Raw genomic sequence first — 19,277 nt, forward strand, 5'->3', positions numbered from 1 at the left:
GTGTGCCTCTTGCTCCATATGTCAGATAATGCTAGAAGGTAAGAAACTGTAACGTATCACTCTTATAAACAGTGACTAACAATAAAGCCCTCTCCACTTAGGAGATAGAAAGGGAAGGAAGGAATAATGACCTCAAACTCTCTGGACCGTGTAGTTCATCTAACAAGGGAGGTGTGTGCCTCTTTTCTTGTATATTGGCAGAATAATTGGGCCTTTTGCCTATGAACCCTAGTATGGAATCTGAGCATGACAGGGAAGAGGTTAGAGAGAGAAGCCACAAAAGCATATCATTTGGAAATTCTACCATTGACCACCAGGATTTTTCATAACTATCTTAAAAGACTAAATTTAACACAGAAAAGCTATGGTTTTTGAACAAAGAAGTAATACTATTAGAGCTGTGCCTTTGCAAGGTTTAAGGAAGAAGGGGCTGGAGGCAGAGAAACCAGCTAAAAGGCTTTTAGAATAATCCAAGAGAGAGATTATGAAGACCTGGACTAAGGTGGGGCAGTGAGAATGTAAATGAACCTTTAATGTCAGTGAAAGCCAGAGAGCAAGGGCATTAGTCAGTGAACAAAGATTACTTTTAAAAGTTAAATTGAAGAGGAAAGAGATAAGACTACTGTAGATGCTTTCATTTATCTCACTGGCTTACCCAACACTCTCCACTCCCTTTGTAAAACAAACTAGTTCCCAGAGCACATTGAACGTTTGATACTAGTAGGCTACTCTCTAAGCTCACTTCTGCCTTCAGCAATAGATTCACATATTTATTAAGAGTCGGCTGTGTTTTTTCAAAAACTTATAACTTTTATTTTAAATAAACAGATACACAAGTACAAATTTTAAATTATTATTTCTATGTTTCTATGAAAGCCAAATGGGATTCTCTGTAAAGTCTGGAAAAAGATCAATTACACAAATCACAAATAATTGATTACACATACACAAATAATATCAAATTAGGCTGGGAGGAAAAAACCCTGCAAAATAAGGAAGAAAATTATAAAAATTCAGACAAATATGTGGGAAAATTTCTTTAAATCTAGACAGTTTCTTGTATTCAAATTTTCTCCACATGGTGTTGAATTCTTGCTACTTTAACGAAACCAAAACTGGAAACTGTAGGTAAAACCCTTAAGGGTGGATTTATCAATCAGATAAAATACCAGTCAAGGGACTCTTTCTTAAAGAAAAGGCCTTGGCCCTTGATCAAAAGATGGGTGGGCACATGTACTTTTATGTTGTAAAATTTTTTTAAAGAATTATAAAAAGAATTATAGATCTAATTCTTATTATTCCCTGACTTTTTAAAATTAACCAAGGGGATTCTATTATGGGTCAAAATAGCTATAGAGACCTGTGAAACTTAGAGCTGTACAATGTTAATAAAGATTATCTAGATTAGGCAGAGGAAATTGGCTCATTTATGGGTTATATTTACAAATGTTTTTCTAAAAACTATGCTTTGTGAAAAAAATCTTAGCTACTAATCTGTATGATATAACTAAGAGACAGCACCATCTAATGTCATCTACCGAATTACTGTCACAGTCTCTAGTCTTTAAAAAGAGAATAATCAAAATTTAGTTCAGAGAGCCTCCCATCAAGCCTCTTAGATAGCCTCAACCACCAGAGGGCAGACAGCAGAAGCAAGAAAAACTACAGTCCTGCAGCCTGTGGAACAGAAACCACATTTACAGAAAGATAGACAAGATGAAAAGGCAGAGGGCTATATACCAGATGAAGGAACAAGAAAAAACCCCAGAAAAACAACTAAATGAAGTGGAGATAGGCAACCTTCCAGAAAAAGAATTCAGAATAATGATAGTGAAGATGATCCAGGACCTTGGAATAAGAATGGAGGCAAAGATTGAGAAGATGCAAGAAATGATTAACAAAGACCTAGAAGAATTAAAGAACAAACAAACAGAGATGACCAATACAATAACTGAAATGAAAACTACACTAGAAGGAATCAATAGCAGAATAACTGAGGCAGAAGAACGGATAAGTGACCTGGAAGACAGAATGGTGGAATTCACTGCTGCGGAACAGACTAAAGAAAAAAGAATGAAAAGAAATGAAGACAGCCTAAGAGACCTCTGGGACAACATTAAACGCAACAACATTCGCATTATAGGGGTCCCAGAAGGAGAAGAGAGAGAGAAAGGACCAGAGAAAATATTTGAAGAGATTATAGTCGAAAACTTCCCTAACATGGGAAAGGAAATAGCCACCCAAGTCCAGGAAGCGCAGAGAGTCCCATACAGGATAAACCCAAGGAGAAGCACGCCGAGACACATAGTAATCAAAGTGGCAAAAATTAAAGACAAAGAAAAATTATTGAAAGCAGCAAGGGAAAAACGACAAATAACATACAAGGGAACTCCCATAAGGTTAACAGCTGATTTCTCAGCAGAAACTCTACAAGCCAGAAGGGAGTGGCATGATATACTTCAAGTGATGAAAGGGAAGAACCTACAACCAAGATTACTCTACCCGGCAAGGATCTCATTCAGATTTGATGGAGAAATCAAAAGCTTTACAGACAAGCAAAAGCTAAGAGAATTCAGCACCACCAAACCAGCTCTACAACAAATGTTAAAGGAACTTCTCTAAGTGGGAAACACAAGAGAAGAAAAGGACCTACAAAAACAAACCCAAAACAATTAAGAAAATGGTCATAGGAACATACATATCGATAATTACCTGAAACGTGAATGGATTAAATGCTCCAGCCAAAAGACACAGGCTTGCTGAATGGATACAAAAACAAGACCCATATATATGCTGTCTACAAGAGACCCACTTTAGACCTAGGGACACATACAGACTGAAAGTGAGGGGATGGAAAAAGATATTCCATGCAAATGGAAATCAAAAGAAAGCTGGAGTAGCTATACTCATATCAGATAAAATAGACTTTAAAATAAAGAATGTTACAAGAGACAAGGAAGGACACTACATAATGATCAAGGGATCAATCCAAGAAGAAGATATAACAATTATAAATATATATGCACCCAACATAGGAGCACCTCATTACATAAGGCAATTGCTAACAGCTATAAAAGAGGAAATTGATAGTAACACAATAATAGTGGGGGACTTTAACACCTCACTTACACCAATGGACAGATCATCCAAAATGAAAATAAATAAGGAAACAGAAGCTTTAAATGACACAATAGACCAGATAGATTTAATTGATATTTATAGGACATTCCATCCAAAAACAGCAGATTACACGTTCTTCTCAAGCGTGCACGGAACATTCTCCAGGATAGATCACATCTTGGGTCACAAATCAAGCCTCAGTAAATTTAAGAAAATTGAAATCATATCAAGCATCTTTTCTGACCACAACGCTATGAGATTAGAAATGAATTACAGGGGAAAAAGCGTAAAAAACACAAACACATGGAGGCTAAACAATACGTTACTAAATAACCAAGAGATTACTGAAGAAATCAAAGAGGAAATCAAAAAATACCTAGAGACAAATGACAATGAAAACACGACAACCCAAAACCTATGGGATGCTGCAAAAGCAGTTCTAAGAGGGAAGTTTATAGCTATACAAGCCTACCTAAAGAAACAAGAAAAATCTCAAGTAAACAATCTAACCTTACACCTAAAGAAACTAGAGAAAGAAGAACAAACAAAACCCAAAGTTAGCAGAAGGAAAGAAATCATAAAGATCAGAGCGGAAATAAATGAAATAGAAACAAAGAAAACAATAGCAAAGATCAATAAAACTAAAAGCTGGTTCTTTGAGAAGATAAACAAAACTGATAAGCCATTAGCCAGACTCATCAAGAAAAAGAGGGAGAGGACTCAAATCAATAAAATCAGAAATGAAAAAGGAGAAGTTACAAGAGACACCGCAGAAATACAAAGCATCCTAAGAGACTACTACAAGCAACTCTATGCCAATAAAATGGACAACCTGGAAGAAATGGACAAATTCTTAGAAAGGTATAACCTTCCAAGACTGAACCAGGAAGAAGCAGAAAATATGAACAGACCAATCACAAGTAATGAAATTGAAACTGTGATTAAAAATCTTCCAACAAACAAAAGTCCAGGACCAGATGGCTTCACAGCTGAATTCTATCAAACATTTAGAGAAGAGCTAACACCTATCCTTCTCAAACTCTTCCAAAAAATTGCAGAGGAAGGAACACTCCCAAACTCATTCTATGAGGCCACCATCACCCTCATACCAAAACCAGACAAAGACACTACAAAAAAAGAAAATTACAGACCAATATCACTGATGAATATAGATGCAAAAATCCTCAACAAAATACTAGCAAACAGAATCCAACAACACATTAAAAGGATCATACACCACGATCAAGTGGGATTTATCCCAGGGATGCAAGGATTCTTCAATATACGCAAATCAATCAATGTGATACACCATATTAACAAATTGAAGAATAAAAACCATATGATCATCTCAATAGATGCAGAAAAAGCTTTTGACAAAATTCAACACCCATTTATGATAAAAACTCTCCAGAAAGTGGGCATAGAGGGAACCTATCTCAACATAATAAAGGCCATATTTGACAAACCCACAGCAAACATCATTCTCAACGGTGAAAAACTGAGAGCATTTCCTCTAAGATCAGGAACGAGACAAGGATGTCCACTCTCACCACTATTATTCAACATAGTTCTGGAAGTCCTAGCCACGGCAATCAGAGAAGAAAAAGAAATAAAAGGAATACAAATTGGAAAAGAAGAAGTAAAACTGTCACTGTTTGCAGATGACATGATACTATACATAGAGAATCCTAAAACTGCCACCAGAAAACTGCTAGAGCTAATTAATGAATATGGTAAAGTTGCAGGATACAAAATTAATGCACAGAAATCTCTTGCATTCCTATACACTAATGATGAAAAATCTGAAAGAGAAATTATGGAAACACTCCCATTTACCATTGCAACAAAAAGAATAAAATACCTAGGAATAAACCTACCTAGGGAGACAAAAGACCTGTATGCAGAAAACTATAAGACACTGATGAAAGAAATTAAAGATGATACCAACAGATGGAGAGATAGACCATGTTCTTGGATTGGAAGAATCAACATTGTGAAAATGACTATACTACCCAAAGCAATCTACAGATTCAAAAAAAAAAAAAAAAATTTAGTTCAATGATTTAAGCCTCCTTTCCCTTTCTCTCTTATATTCCATGAGCAAGTCACTTCTTGCTTCCAGAAGTGGAAAACTAAAGGAAACTTTAGTCTCTTATTGCTGTTGTAACAAATTACCTCAAATTTGGTGTCTTGAAACAACACAAATTTATTATCTTACAATTCTGGAGGTTGTAAGTCCGAAAAATCAGTCTTACAGAGCTAAAATCACAAGTATTGGCAGGGCTGCATACCTTCTAGAAGCTCTAGGAGAGAATTTGTTCTTTGCCTTTCAACCTTCTAGAGGCTACCTGCATTCCTTGGCTCATGGCCCTCTTCCAGCAATGGCATCACTTTGACCTCTGCTTCCATCATCACATCTTCTCTCACACTGACCCTCCCTGCCTCCCTCTTATAAGGACCCTTGTGATTGTATTGGGCCCACCTAGATAATCCAGGATAATCTCCTGGATCTCAAAATCCTTAATTTAATTATGCCTGTAAAGTCCTTTTTGCCATGTAAAGCATTCACAGGTTTTAGAGATTAGGATGTGGACATCTTGGGGGGGGGTGGCATTATTCTGTCTATCGTACCACATATGTGAGGCCTCCAGTGAGAGACCTATACAAATTGTAACATTATATTTTATAAATTCTATTTTAAGGTAATGTTGGCTACATTTAAAAAATTCCATATAACTTCATAAATACTCACTAAATTCCATATAAAGAAATCACTTAGAGCAACTTTAAAGATCCCAATTTCCATATATATTTTTAGTTTCATATAGCAAAAAAAATACATAAACTCAAACTGTAGTCAATGATGGATGATTATTTCACTAAAGGTTTTGCTTGTTGGCTATTCTTTTCTATTTCTCATATAGTGAAGTAAGATTTTTCCCATTCTATACTACCATGTTGTCTTCAGTGATTCTAGATACCTATTCTTGCCATTCGAATCGGTGCCGTACATAAGAATTTAATTATCTTTCCATTTACTCTATATGTAAATATTTTATTTAAAAATTGGGTTTTAAAGAATTCATCTATATATGGTTAGTAAAATAAAGGGAGTATTTGAAGTCTTTATTTCAGAGAAATCTATTTTAAGATGCAATAATAATTTTTATTTTCCTGGCTAGAAAAAAATTGAGCTATTCATTTAGCTGTTCAGAAGACACAAGAACAGAATACTTTTCAAGTTTTATCAGTTCAGTCTAATGTATTTTTCTTTGTTTTAGTTGCTGCCTTTCTTTCTTTTTAACAGCAAATAAAGAGGAAATAAATGAAATCTAAAGTTGTCCTTTAAACCAGAACATTTTGGTGCTCTGGTTTCAGAAGAAAATTTGACAATATTCTAGTTTAATGATGGGAAGAAACTCCCAAGAAGGAATTAGTTAGGGAATTTGGGATCAGCTTTAGTAAAAGGCCTGATACCTTAGTGCTCATTACGAAGCTGCATTTTGGTTACATTTACTGAAATATGAGGGAAATGGGTAATTTTACACAAATGGCAAAAGCCTGTATCTCTAAATAAATTGAATCATATATTCAGAATTCATATTTTTTAAAGTATAAACAAGGTCAGTCTTACTGAAGACAGAGCAGGCATAAATTTCTAGGGAAACCAAGAATCTCCAGCCTAAAATACTTCTCTCCTCCATTTGCTGATTCCTGAAACTCTTTTAAAAGCCTCTTAATTCTCAACTAACATAAAATGTAAACACTGTTTAGAGAGTTAGCACACTCATTAAAAGTGATTGTTATAAGATGCTTTTCTTCGTCCCCATTTTATTTACTTGTTTGTTTTTGAGAAACTAATTAACTGCAAGACACCTGGTGAGGTAATGTGAGGAACACAAAGATGTAGAAGATACAACTCTTACCATCTAGAAATTCCTGTTCAGAAAAAAAGAAAAGATATTACAAAGGGGTAAAGGCTTAATTCTCATTTTCTTAATTCTACACTTACCTTGTTAAGACTCTTTGGAATGGGGAGGTGCCATCACCCTAGACTGTTGTAATGAGTACAATGCAGTCTGAAAAAAAAAGAACATAAGGTTCTGAGGGGGGTTAAGGGCCCAAAAATCTGTCTGTTTCACAGTTTTTGCCTCATACGAACTCTGAGTTTAGGGAAGCATATAATTTTCCCTAAAAAATTTCCATGACCTAAAAAATTTTAAGGTGATTATCAAGTGGGGCTTGTGGTAAGGCTAAGACGATTGATCTGAGTTTTAGAGATAAGGCATTCCTAACTTTTCTTTTATTATGTAGTTTATTCCTGTTACCAACTCTCCTGTGGATGGTGGATCATTTGGCCAAGTGAAAGCTCCTCCCATAAAGATAACAAATGTAATTCTGCCTGGTGGATTTAGCCATTACTTGGGATCTGACTTCACTTTAACTCCTGAAATTGAAGGTATTTTGACAGTTGCTGAGTGAACGTAAAAAAACAAAAACACTTCATTTGAAACAAAAATCTCACTTTGATTTCTAATACTACTTAAAATTGCATATTTTACATTTACATTTCCTAAAATTGAATGTTCAAGTTTCATGTGACCATTCTGATTTCAAAGAATCTGTAGTATTTTTTGGTTCTACTCAACTACTAATATGTTGTAACTAAACATTTGCTTGCAATCTGAACTTTGTGATACTTGCACAATTGTTCTTGACATTTCTTTTCAAAGCTTTTATTACATTTTGTGTATTTCATAGCAAATGACTACTAAATCCTGTAGTACATCCTGCTAAAAGTAGAAATCAGAGGTTTAAAAATATTGGTAACAACAGACTCTTGGGGTTCAAAGGGTATCTTACAAAGAGAAGATCAAACTTCATCCATGAAACCACAATATTATTTTATATATTCATGAAGCTATTAGTAGGGAAGTGTTTCAAGAGGTAGCTCTCTAAAGGAAGGGAGTATACTAAAAGGACAAGGCATGGAAATGTTTCATTCTATTATATACATTTTCATTCAGACTTAGATCATGCCTTTTCTCTAATTCCAGATCTTCACTGGCTACCATTCTGGTGAAATTGGGGGTAGCTACTCTTTCCCTGAGGGCTCACCTCTTCAATTCTTTTTAACATCCCACTTTGCCTCAGACTACTGTTAGACAATAAAACTGAACATCACAATAATAATAAAATGATCGAAAAGCCTACTAAGAATATGCAATTATTTTTAAAGGAAACTCAGTTAAAAGAAATCCAACATAATTTACTCTAAGATGTTATTTTTTGTTTAACTTATTTTTCATACTTCTACATACTTATGGCTTCAAGATTTTAATCATAGTGAGAAATTTAATGCTTTTGTCCAGTAGATAGAACTATCAGTAAAACTAGACATACCAAATTGTTATTAGCCTCCTTAATAGTACAGTGTCATCACTGTCATCTTCAGGAATGTCTTCAATATCTTTGGGGGGGGGCATTAGTTCAATCCTGGATTCATTTCCATAACTTTCTTCTCAGATATCTTTCTTTAAGATTCATTATGCAACTACTTTTTTAGGATTTTCTGGGAAAGTCCTATTTCTTTCCTATTTTCTGACTGTGTTGCCCCAATTTTTGTTTTGAAAAGTATGGTCATTTTATCGATACATTTATTATAGCACACAGCTCTGGATATTTATATTTTTAAAAATCACCAAGAAGGTATCAAATTGATCCACTAGCTCAGAAAAATCTAAGCAGCATTAAGTGCTAGAAATATAGTACAATTTTAATTTTTATTTAAAATTTTTAATTCATGTTATGAAATATGTATAGCACACAGTCAACTGAAGGACAACCAAACCTTATTAATTTATTAATGCTTTTCATTGTTTCATAATTCCTAATTTCAGACAAAAAAGACAAGAATGTAGGGATTCTAACAAGTAATCCTCGGAGCATCCATGCAGAAATAGCTTTTCGGCAACTCAGAGGGATAAATCTCTCTCCATCTCTTTTATCACATCAGAATATGGCATCTCCAAGTGCACAAATATACCAGAGCAACCAAGATGAGGGAAGGTAAAGCTATTCTGTGCTTTAATATCACTTGTCATCATTAAAAAAAAAAAACAAAACTTCCCAAATTTGCTTGTCATCTATAGAAATAGGAAACTACTATTAATTGGGAACTACTATTATGGGAACTACTTTTAATTGTATTCTCTCCCAAGTCACTTCTAATCACTGCATATGCAAAGCAGTTCACTTATATTTTGAACAACAGATAAATTCAACTCTGAAATCACAAAGGCTGAGAATTATGTAAATTCTTCAAGCTTCTTATAATTCCCAGTTGCCCTTCCTCCAATTTGGATCCTAGCCCTAGAGGCCAGCTGAAGGCCTAAGAACATGCTACTTCTCATTAAGAATTCACTCTGCTGCTCAACACCTGTCCATCCAGATTTCCAGTTAATACCTGTCCTCTAGCTTCTTTGTAGCCAATCTCTGGAGCATCTATTAGAGTGACCTAGCAGCAGATCTAGCTTAAGCCTGGTTCTTGCTGTACTGACTTCCCTGCTATAATCAGTCATGTCCCACTGAGAATATATTTAGTGAGTGTAATATATTGATATCATATTTTGATATCAATGGTTTATCCTCATGATAACCTGATTTATAGATAGCCAAAAATAGGATATTTTTCTCTCTTATGTTGTCTTTTTGAAATTGTACACGTATAAAATACAAAAATTATTTACTGCAGAATTACCTTAAGTGAGCTGATCCATTAAGAAATTGTCACTATTATTTGACTCATAAATATTTTGTTTCTGACAGAATTCCTGGCAGACACTTTCCAAGATCAAATCGAATGTAACTGCCTAAAGAGAAATGAATATATACCAAGAAACCTATTTCTGTTTAGTAGTTGTGCAAAAACTAGCAGACAGTGTGGGTGATAAAAAATATAAGATAATCACGTTACTTATGTTACTGAAGCACTTCAGTTCCATATGAAGATAATCTCTATCACCCTTGGTGAATTTTATTTAATATCATCTTTCTTAAACTTTCTTTATGGTTATCTTAATTATTCATTTGATTTTCTATATTAGAAAAATCATGAAATGTATCATACAACAATTTGAAAAGATACAAGTGACATAAAACAAAGTTCAAAGAATCAAATGTTTAGTCCTGGGGTATTGGAAGCATTTAGTTGTAAAATCTCATCTTGGCTTCTCATATAAAGATACTAAGAAAAGGTAATTTTAGGAAATAAGCATACTTTCATTTGTAGAATATCTGTTCATTTAGGCTTACCTAAAGCTAAAGCACACATTTCTTACCAAACACAACTATTACTAAAGCAAGTTGAGTTTTGCTAGTTGAACTACAGATTAGTTTTTTAGGACTATATTTCGAAAAAAATAGCCTCAAACTGAGTCCGCCCTAAGAATTGTTTAGAGATGGAAATCATAGGCATCAATAGTACTTCCTGAAGGTGGCTATGAGTGCAACCAGCCATTCATGCTCTAAGAACAAAAGAATAGTATTTCATATACATAATTCATTGAATGCGCCCATAGTGATATAATTTTACAAACGAGTTTTAGGCTAAATAAACACATGTTCAAAATAAGTGGACACATTTAAAATTTGGACTCAATTATATTTTACTGGAAATAAGTTTTCTAAAATATTGATAATTACATTGTATAGTACTAGGACAAATCACAAATCAAATGTGGTTTTGAATTTATTTATTAAACACAGTTCTTTAAATTAATGATTAAATTGCCAATCATATTTTGATATCAATGGGCTCCAAGATTCATGAAGTATTCTGTTTAAATTTTTCAAGTAGTGGTTCAACACTGCATGTAATTTTCATATTATTTTATGTGTTCCTTATATGAAAATAAATTATTTTTACTAAAATATTTGTATTTTATAATCTATCTGAAAATAGTTTTAAGGATATTTTGGAAACTAATGCCAATATGTATGCAACAATTTTGTGTCTTCTTTAAATACTGTATGGTTGTAATTTAATGATGTAATATTTAAAATTTCAAACCTAATACAGATTGATTTTACCCTTCTTAATGTGTGGTTTTTAAACAACTATTACTCTAAGGTAGAAATAAGATCCTTTGTTTAAAAAGGAACCATGCAGTTCTTAAGATGTCCAGAAGATGTCTTTGTTGCCCTTTAGTTCTGACAACTGCTTTCATTACGGTGTTGTGATAAGCATCTGCTCTTCACTATTTGTTACTAACTTGACATCATTTGCTTTTTCTTTCTCTTATGATTATGTATAAATGAAATGCTCAATATATGCTACTTTTATAGTAAAAAGTGTCTTTGTAAATAATAAACTGGATGGGAAAAATAAAGTAACAGGTTTTCACTGGAGAAAAATTTACAAGAGCAGAAAAGTATAAAGCAGGAAAAACATAACTTATTATCCAGCATCCACTTAACATTTGACATTTTTTTCTTGTAGCCATTTCTTCTATGCATTTTCTTCTATTCTATTTTCTTCTATGCATTTCTAATATATTTGAGATCACTTGATTTTTTTGAACACATTGTTCAATTTTGAGATATTTTTATTATAAAATTTTAATTTGAATTTGTTCTAGAAAGTAAATTTGTAATACTTAATTTAATAGTAACAAACACTAAGAATAATAATAAACGTATTTAGGCATTGCTAGGTGCTGTACAGAAACAGACATTGACCCAACCTTAAGAACATTTTGAATATAAATATACAATCAATAATTCCATATAAAAGCAATGAGGGGGATGATTACCAAGATAATTTGGCACAGTAGTTCTGAAGTTTTTCTGCCATGAAAGCAGATGATGATACATACTCTCCTGGACAGGTTAAGCTGTTGATTATCTGCAGTTCTTAAAGCAGTAGCTATAACTTCATCCCCTTCTTATTCAACAAAACAAATGAAAATGTAATTGAATATGAGAGACAAACTTTTACAGGTCTGCTTTAGATCTGCTCTAAATTTTTTTTTAAGTAAATCATTCACCAACTGTGAAATTTTAAATTATTCATAATACATTTCACAACCGATTGTAACAAAACAAGCAGGTAGTGCTTATTACTATAAACCACTAGTCCATATTTTACATGGTTTATCCTAATAACAAACTTATAAAGTAGATGTGACATGTACTGTCTCCATTTATAGATTAAAAAAAACTGGCCTTAAAAGGAAAAGATATCACACCAAATCCTAGATTTTTTCAACTCTAAATTCATTGCTTTTTTGATTACTACAAATGAACTGACATTTAATTATTCCTAATGTGCTGTTTAATCAGCTGTTGTCAAGCCCTAATGTGTGTAAAAACTGTAAACTATTTATTCATTCTCTTTCAGTGTATTTAACTTAGGGAAAATATAATTTCTGCAGTAAAATTAGTTCTTTGCCCCCCAGCAAATGTCATGGTAAATTTATTTTGCATGCAGTCATATGCATAATTGTATGACTTGTTTTAAATTAAAGGACAATTCCACAAACAACCTGGAAAGCTAAAATTTAGGGCACTGTAACTATAGACAAGGAGCCTACCTTGCTGAACTGCATATAGATGATGTCAAAGTGATCTTCTGATTTCTGTTTATGAAGATTGACTATAACTGTTTATTAGAACTTTATTATTTACTTGATTTCGCTACTACTGACACAAAATTAACTACGGTTGTGAACATATTTTTGCATAGAATATTTAGTGTGGCTCTGTGTGTGTGTTTGCAGGCACTCATGACTAGTTTTAAAATAGTCCTTATGTTTAAGTAACGTGTCATTTCATTATTTATTCATAAGCTATCCTATATTATGAGAAGTGTTTAATGTTTTAAAACATTAGATCTTACTGTTAGTCATGCTATAGGCACTTAGCTTCAATTAAATGTTACATAAAAAGAAGTAAATTATTTATAGTTCTATAAGAGTAGAAGCAAGCACTTATGTCTGAGTTCTGTTGGTTATTCAATGAATCTATTATCAGTTTGTTTTGGTAGAGAAACTGGCTGTTTTTTAAAAATTCCTCTGCTATAAAACTTAGAACTTTTGGACAACCTCCAAGTGCTTAACTACTGCTCTTGTTCATCTCTCTATACTTTATTACTGAAATTTTTTTTCTTTCTTTTTTTTAAATTGAAATATAGTTGACGTACAATATTGTTAGTTTTAGATGTACTAGTGATTTGACATGATCGCCACTCTAAGTCTTGTAACCATCTGTCCCCATACAAAGTTATTAACAATATTATTGACCATATTCCTTATGCTGTATATTACATCCCTTGGCTTATTTATTTTATAACTAGAGGTTTGTACCTCTTAATCTGCTTCACCTGTTTCACCCTCCACACCTCTCTGCCTCCCCTCTAGCAACCACCCATTCTTTGTATCTATGAATCTGTTTTCTTTTTGTTTTGTTTTTTAGATTCCACATATAAGTGAGATTATATGGTATTTGTTTTTGTCTGACTTACTTCACTTAGCATAATACCCTCTACATACATCCACATTATTGAAGTATTTTTAAAGAAAAACCTGTACCAAATTGCAATTTTAGTTTGCAGTTGCCTTTTAGAACTAGGTCAGCAAAAAGTACACAGTTATTTTATTACTAATATTTTATTTCTACAAGTCTATATCTTATAAAAATATGAATTATATTATTACTCTTTTTCTTCAATTTATGAATAAAACTGCTTTGTAAACTACAGAAAAGACATTTCTCAGGCCCAATTTATGTATTTTTTTATCTCAAATTTAGTTTTGGTGATGATTTTTCCTTATAATTAAAGTAAAATGATTTTATAGCAAAAACATGAAATTCTGTGACCTAAAAATAGAATAATACATTCAAAGGAACTTAGGAGCTTTGAAAGTGTTAATTACCTTAAATCAAATTATTTATCATTCACGTGTAATCTATTAGGCCTTACCTTAACTATATGCTCTTTTAGGTAAATCAGAAAACAAATTCGTCAACATCATTTTCCATATAAAATATTGGTGATTCTGAAATGCTATTTTTAAAATTAGAATATTTTTCCTTATATTGTATCATTAAAAATAAGAGTATCTATTTCCATATGCTCTGAATAAAAATTCATTGGGATAACATATTTTGGTACCTCTTAAAAATTCATTTCATTTTGATCAAACAATAAAATGAAAATGGATGTTAACTATTTTTCACAAATAGTATTCATTCATTCATTCATTCATTTATTTATTTATGGCTGTGTTGGGTCTTCGTTTCTGTGTGAGGGCTTCCTCCTGTTGTGGCGAGCGGGGGCCACTCTTCACCGCGGTGCGCGAGCCTCTCACCGTCGCAGGCTCTCCCGTTGCGGAGCACAGGCTCCAGACGCGCAGGCTCAGCAGTTGTGGCTCACGGGCATGTGGGATCCTCCCAGACCAGGGCTCGAACCCGCGTCCCCTGCACTGGCAGGCAGATTACCAACCACTGCACCACCAGGGAAGCCCCAGTTTTTAATTTTATAATGGTAATGAACTTCCAAATGCTTAAAAGTATTTCATACCAACAGAGTTCCATTTTTAAACATTACAAATAAGACAAAAGGTTAGTTATGATATTAAATAAATCATTTACAGTTTATAGTTTTGTAAACCATTATGATTACATTTATTTTTAAACAACAATATCTGTATTTTAAACAGAAAAAAATTAAGATCATGTGGTTTAAAAGCTGTAGATTTTAATCATGGACCTGCATGTTTTACATATTGCTTACTGTAAAACATTAAAATGTTTTAAATAATTTTAGTAGTTTGGCTCTCTTTGACTGTTTGTTTCATCTTTAATTACAACATAACACCTTCCCTTCCCTCCCTGCCCCCAAATGTTTTACAAGTATGTTTCTCAAAGAACAACCAAAAAAGACTAATCTGTAAAAAAATATATCAATAACATTTTTAAGTTTCCAATTATTTCTTATTTCATTCTATCAATTTGGCTGAAAACAGGTATTTACAAACACTGGTCGCCTACTTTCTTATAGCCTTTCATTTTTTTATGCAGTTCTTTAAATGATTTCAATCAACCTTAATGGTGCATTTTTAGTTAAGAAAATAGAATGAGGAGAAGTCAATTTGAGTGCTCAGATGAACAAGTGTCTTCAGAAAGAATAGGCATAAATGGGTTTAGAAAACAGAGAGAACAGGAGTAAAATGCAGTGAGCAGAGCACTCAGAGAAGCCAGATACAATGGAAAGAGTAAAATACTGCAGAGCTTTTTAAGCTACATACAATTGGAACAATGGACTTGATCCAGCCATCTATGTTAAACTGTTAAAATATAGGTGAAAAGCAAGATGGAATTCTATAAAGAGTGTTGAGGAACAGTAGAATGAAGAACTTTAAATCTAAAGAGAATGAATGCAGTCATTCAATAGGATGGAAATGAAGTCAAAATTGGCATATTTCCCTGGTTAATTTACCTTGTGACCAACTCTGTTCAGTTTTAGGTATTAAGCCATTATTAGCAACAAAATAGTCTTTAAATGGCCACCATTGGAGTTTTTAAGCAACAACATAGTGTACGTCCGTGAATTTAATGAATACATGCAACTATCAGTCGGGGACAGGGGGCGAAATTTCCCCCTCTACCCCTCCTGAGTTCTTATAGCTGGAATAATAATAAAATTTACACACAACAGATAACAGTAGAAAAACCAGCTGAATATTGTGCACACAGAAGATCATAAAATGATGCTCAGAGACTGACCAAAAGCAGGCAGCTTTTATATCTTTTTACATGAAGAAAAATAAATTTGTGAGGATTTGACAGGATAAATAAACTCAGGTTTGGGTTCTTAATTAGGAAGGAATTTACACAAAGTTTAGGCTTGGGTAGTAAATTAGTAAAGAAGTAACAAGGTTTGTTAATACAAGCTTCCAGGCAGAATTCCCTATGTCCTTCTGCCTCCAGATACAGTGAGGGCACATTTCACATGGGAGATTTATTTCCTACCTTCAGAGAGACAGAGAAGAGGGGTCAATATGTCCCTCTTGCATCAGTCGTGTTTTAAGTAACTTTAATTCAAAATAATCAATATGCCATTGAAGCATATTTTGGGGTGGCCCTAACACCACATAAACATACACAGATACATACAAGTAAAAATACAGCATATAGCTCTCATATAATTGTAACAATTTAATATTGTGGTCTATAGCAATCAGTACACTATTTATATCAAACTTCCTATCCTCCAAAATCAAAAACAAAAAAAGGCTAATTTAGAGTTAATGTCAAAGGTGCAAGTGTACTATTACAAAAACTTGAAAAAGAAAGCTCATCTAGATAACACATGCAACTCACAGAATAGGATACTTTGGAATAATCAGATGGCTTAAGTTTTTTAATTAGCTGGAAGTCAATCAGAACATTTGTTTTCTACATTTTGGGAAAACTTTTATTAAATGTATTGACATACTTTCCTGTTTTAGTAAGCAGAATAAACGAAATAAAATTTTATTTTCAATGATTTATAGTGTCTCAGGTGATAGTTGTGCATGATTTACAATTTTAAAGAAATGTAGCTAAGAAAACTGTGTAGAATGTGACCTGAATTGACGATATAACTTTGGAAGTTGCTTATGACCAAGATTCGTGATTTTTGCTTTTGTCTTCTGGCTTGCATTTTGTGTGTGTTCCTTCAATGACTAAGATGCTTAAATAATTTTTCAAGTTAGGTGAAAGTTCTAATATTTTTCATGTATAGTAAACTTAAGCATTACTATATTATTGTTTTGAATGAAGGTATTAATTATATTTATGGAAATAGATCTAAAACCTCTGTAGATAGAAACTAAGTAAAGCTAAAGCCCAAATATCTGTCAATGTTAACAAGTTGGGCCATTGTTAATTCTCAAAAAGAATATGAAAACGTCAGCCATATAATGTCATCCTTTAATAGTTCGTTATTGAAAGTTTTAAATACCTATTCTTTTTAAGACTTACTTTTAACTAATATTGACATTATCAAGAATTTAAACAACAGCTACAACAGACTTCAGAAAGAGTGAAGATTTCCTATTACCATGGAACTGTTTTAATATAGTGCTATTTCCAGATTTTTTCCAATACATTGTAAGAAGATAAGAGTAGAAATGTATGTACTTACCACATAAGTATTTCAGTCACTTCAATATTTAGAAAAGAAATCATCATGAACAGCTATTAAAGATAATAAAAGCCAAACTTACTTTTAAAGAGTATTATTTCCATGGAGGAAACAAAAATGAAAGCAATTAGTTTTGGGTTAGGAAACACTTTTCTCTTGAAACTCAAAAACAACTTTAAAAAGTGAGGTATTTGTTTCTACTATTCAATCCTGCATATTTTTTGATCAATTATTTTCAATTATATTCAAAAATCAATAAAGAATACACTTGTGAGCCTAGATGGGGAAAATCAAATGAAAACAAAGCAGAATATTGGTAACCAGAGTAATGTTATTCATATTTGGTTATAAAGAAGCTTGAATTCCCTTACTGGGTCATAACTGTTTAAGTTATTTTGTCTTGAGATCAATTATTGACATTTACATACTGTTTTATTTCCACTGAATTTTGTAATTTTATTCATTATGTTTATGAGTCTTTTCATGATGTCTGTGGGGGAAACAAAATTGATTTTTAAAAAATAATAAAATCAATCTACTCACTAGTTTAAATGAAGGTATAAGATTATGTAAAAACATTTAAAACTTATGGGCTTATAAGTTTTTAAAAATTGATGCTATTCCTCTGATATAAATCCACTTATACATTTGGATATATGATTGAGCTTACTGTAGCTGAATGGCCTATGTATTAAAGAAGTAAGCACATGAATAATGTTATAGCAGAAAATAGAGGATACATAACTAACAAAAAGAATGATATAAAACAAAAAGTTGTCCTACTACATACTGGATCACTTCTATTTCATGATATCATACTTTTATTATCCTTTCACATTTATAAAAGATGTAAAAAAAATCAGCTACGTATAGTCTCTTATCAAATCCTCAAATGATCAGACTATACTACAAAGCTACAGTAATCAAAACAGCATGGTAGGAACTTCTCTGGTGGCGCAGTGGTTAAGAATCCGCCTGCCAATGCAGGGACATGGGTTTGAGCCCTGGTCCAAGAAGATTCTACATGCCGCGGAGAAACTAAGCCCGTGCACCACAACTATTGAGTCTGCACTCTAGAGCCCACAAGCCACAACGACTGAGCCTGTGTGCCACAACTACTGAAGCCCACGCACCTAGAGCCCGTGCTCTGCAACAAAGAGAAGCCACAGCAATGAGAAGCCCGCGCACTGTAGTGAGGAGTAGCCCCCGCTCGCTGCAACTAGAGAAAGCCCATACACAGCATTGAAGACCCAACACAGCCAAAAATTAATTAATTAAAAAAAAAAAAAGAAAGAAAATGAGGGTCCAGAGATCACTAAAAAAAAAAAACCAAAGCAAAACAGCACAGTAGTGGCATAAAAACAGACACACAGATCAATGGAACAGAATAGAGAGCCCAGAAATAAACCCACACACTTATGGTCAATTAATCTACAACAACTATACAGTGGAGGTAACAATACACAATGGAGAAAAGACCATCTCTTCAATAAGTGGTGCTGGGAAAACTGGACAGCTACATGTAAAACAATGAGATTAGGACATTTCCTCATATCATATAAAAAATAACAAAAAAATACAAAATAGATTATAGACCTAAATGAAAGACAGGAAACCATAAAACTCCTAGATGAGAACATAGGTGGAACACTCTAACGTAAATCATAGCAATATGTTTTTGAATCTGTTTCCTAAGGCAAAAGAAAAGTAAAAATAAATGGGACCTAATTAAACTTAAAAGCTTTTGCACAGCAAAGGAAACAATCAACAAAACAAAAAGACAACCTATGGAATGAGAGAAAGTATTTGCAAGTGATATGACCGATAAGGGGTGAATATCCAAAATATACAAGCAGCTCATAAAACTCAATATAAAAAAATGAACAACATAATTAAAAAATGGGCCGAAGACCTGGATAGACATTTTTCCAAAGAAGACATACAGATGGCCAAAAGACACATGAAAAAA

The 19,277-nt window shown here is 33.1% G+C and overlaps 1 protein-coding gene across 1 annotated transcript in view; it reads left to right on the plus strand.

Moving 5' to 3' along the window:
- The window catches only part of LRRC9 (leucine rich repeat containing 9), a 93,091-nt gene extending 83,076 nt beyond the window's left edge, over positions 1 to 10,015 (plus strand). Inside the window, exons 31-33 of the mRNA XM_061182628.1 lie at positions 7,435 to 7,579; positions 9,021 to 9,189; positions 9,949 to 10,015. Of these exons, the coding sequence (XP_061038611.1) occupies positions 7,435 to 7,579; positions 9,021 to 9,189; positions 9,949 to 9,988 (354 nt within the window). The 3' untranslated portion in view covers positions 9,989 to 10,015. The remainder of the gene's footprint in view (positions 1 to 7,434; positions 7,580 to 9,020; positions 9,190 to 9,948) is intronic.
- The last annotated feature ends 9,262 nt before the right edge of the window (positions 10,016 to 19,277 follow it).

The sequence above is a fragment of the Eubalaena glacialis genome, chromosome 2, assembly GCF_028564815.1.
Source record: "Eubalaena glacialis isolate mEubGla1 chromosome 2, mEubGla1.1.hap2.+ XY, whole genome shotgun sequence".
NCBI lineage: Eukaryota > Metazoa > Chordata > Mammalia > Artiodactyla > Balaenidae > Eubalaena > Eubalaena glacialis.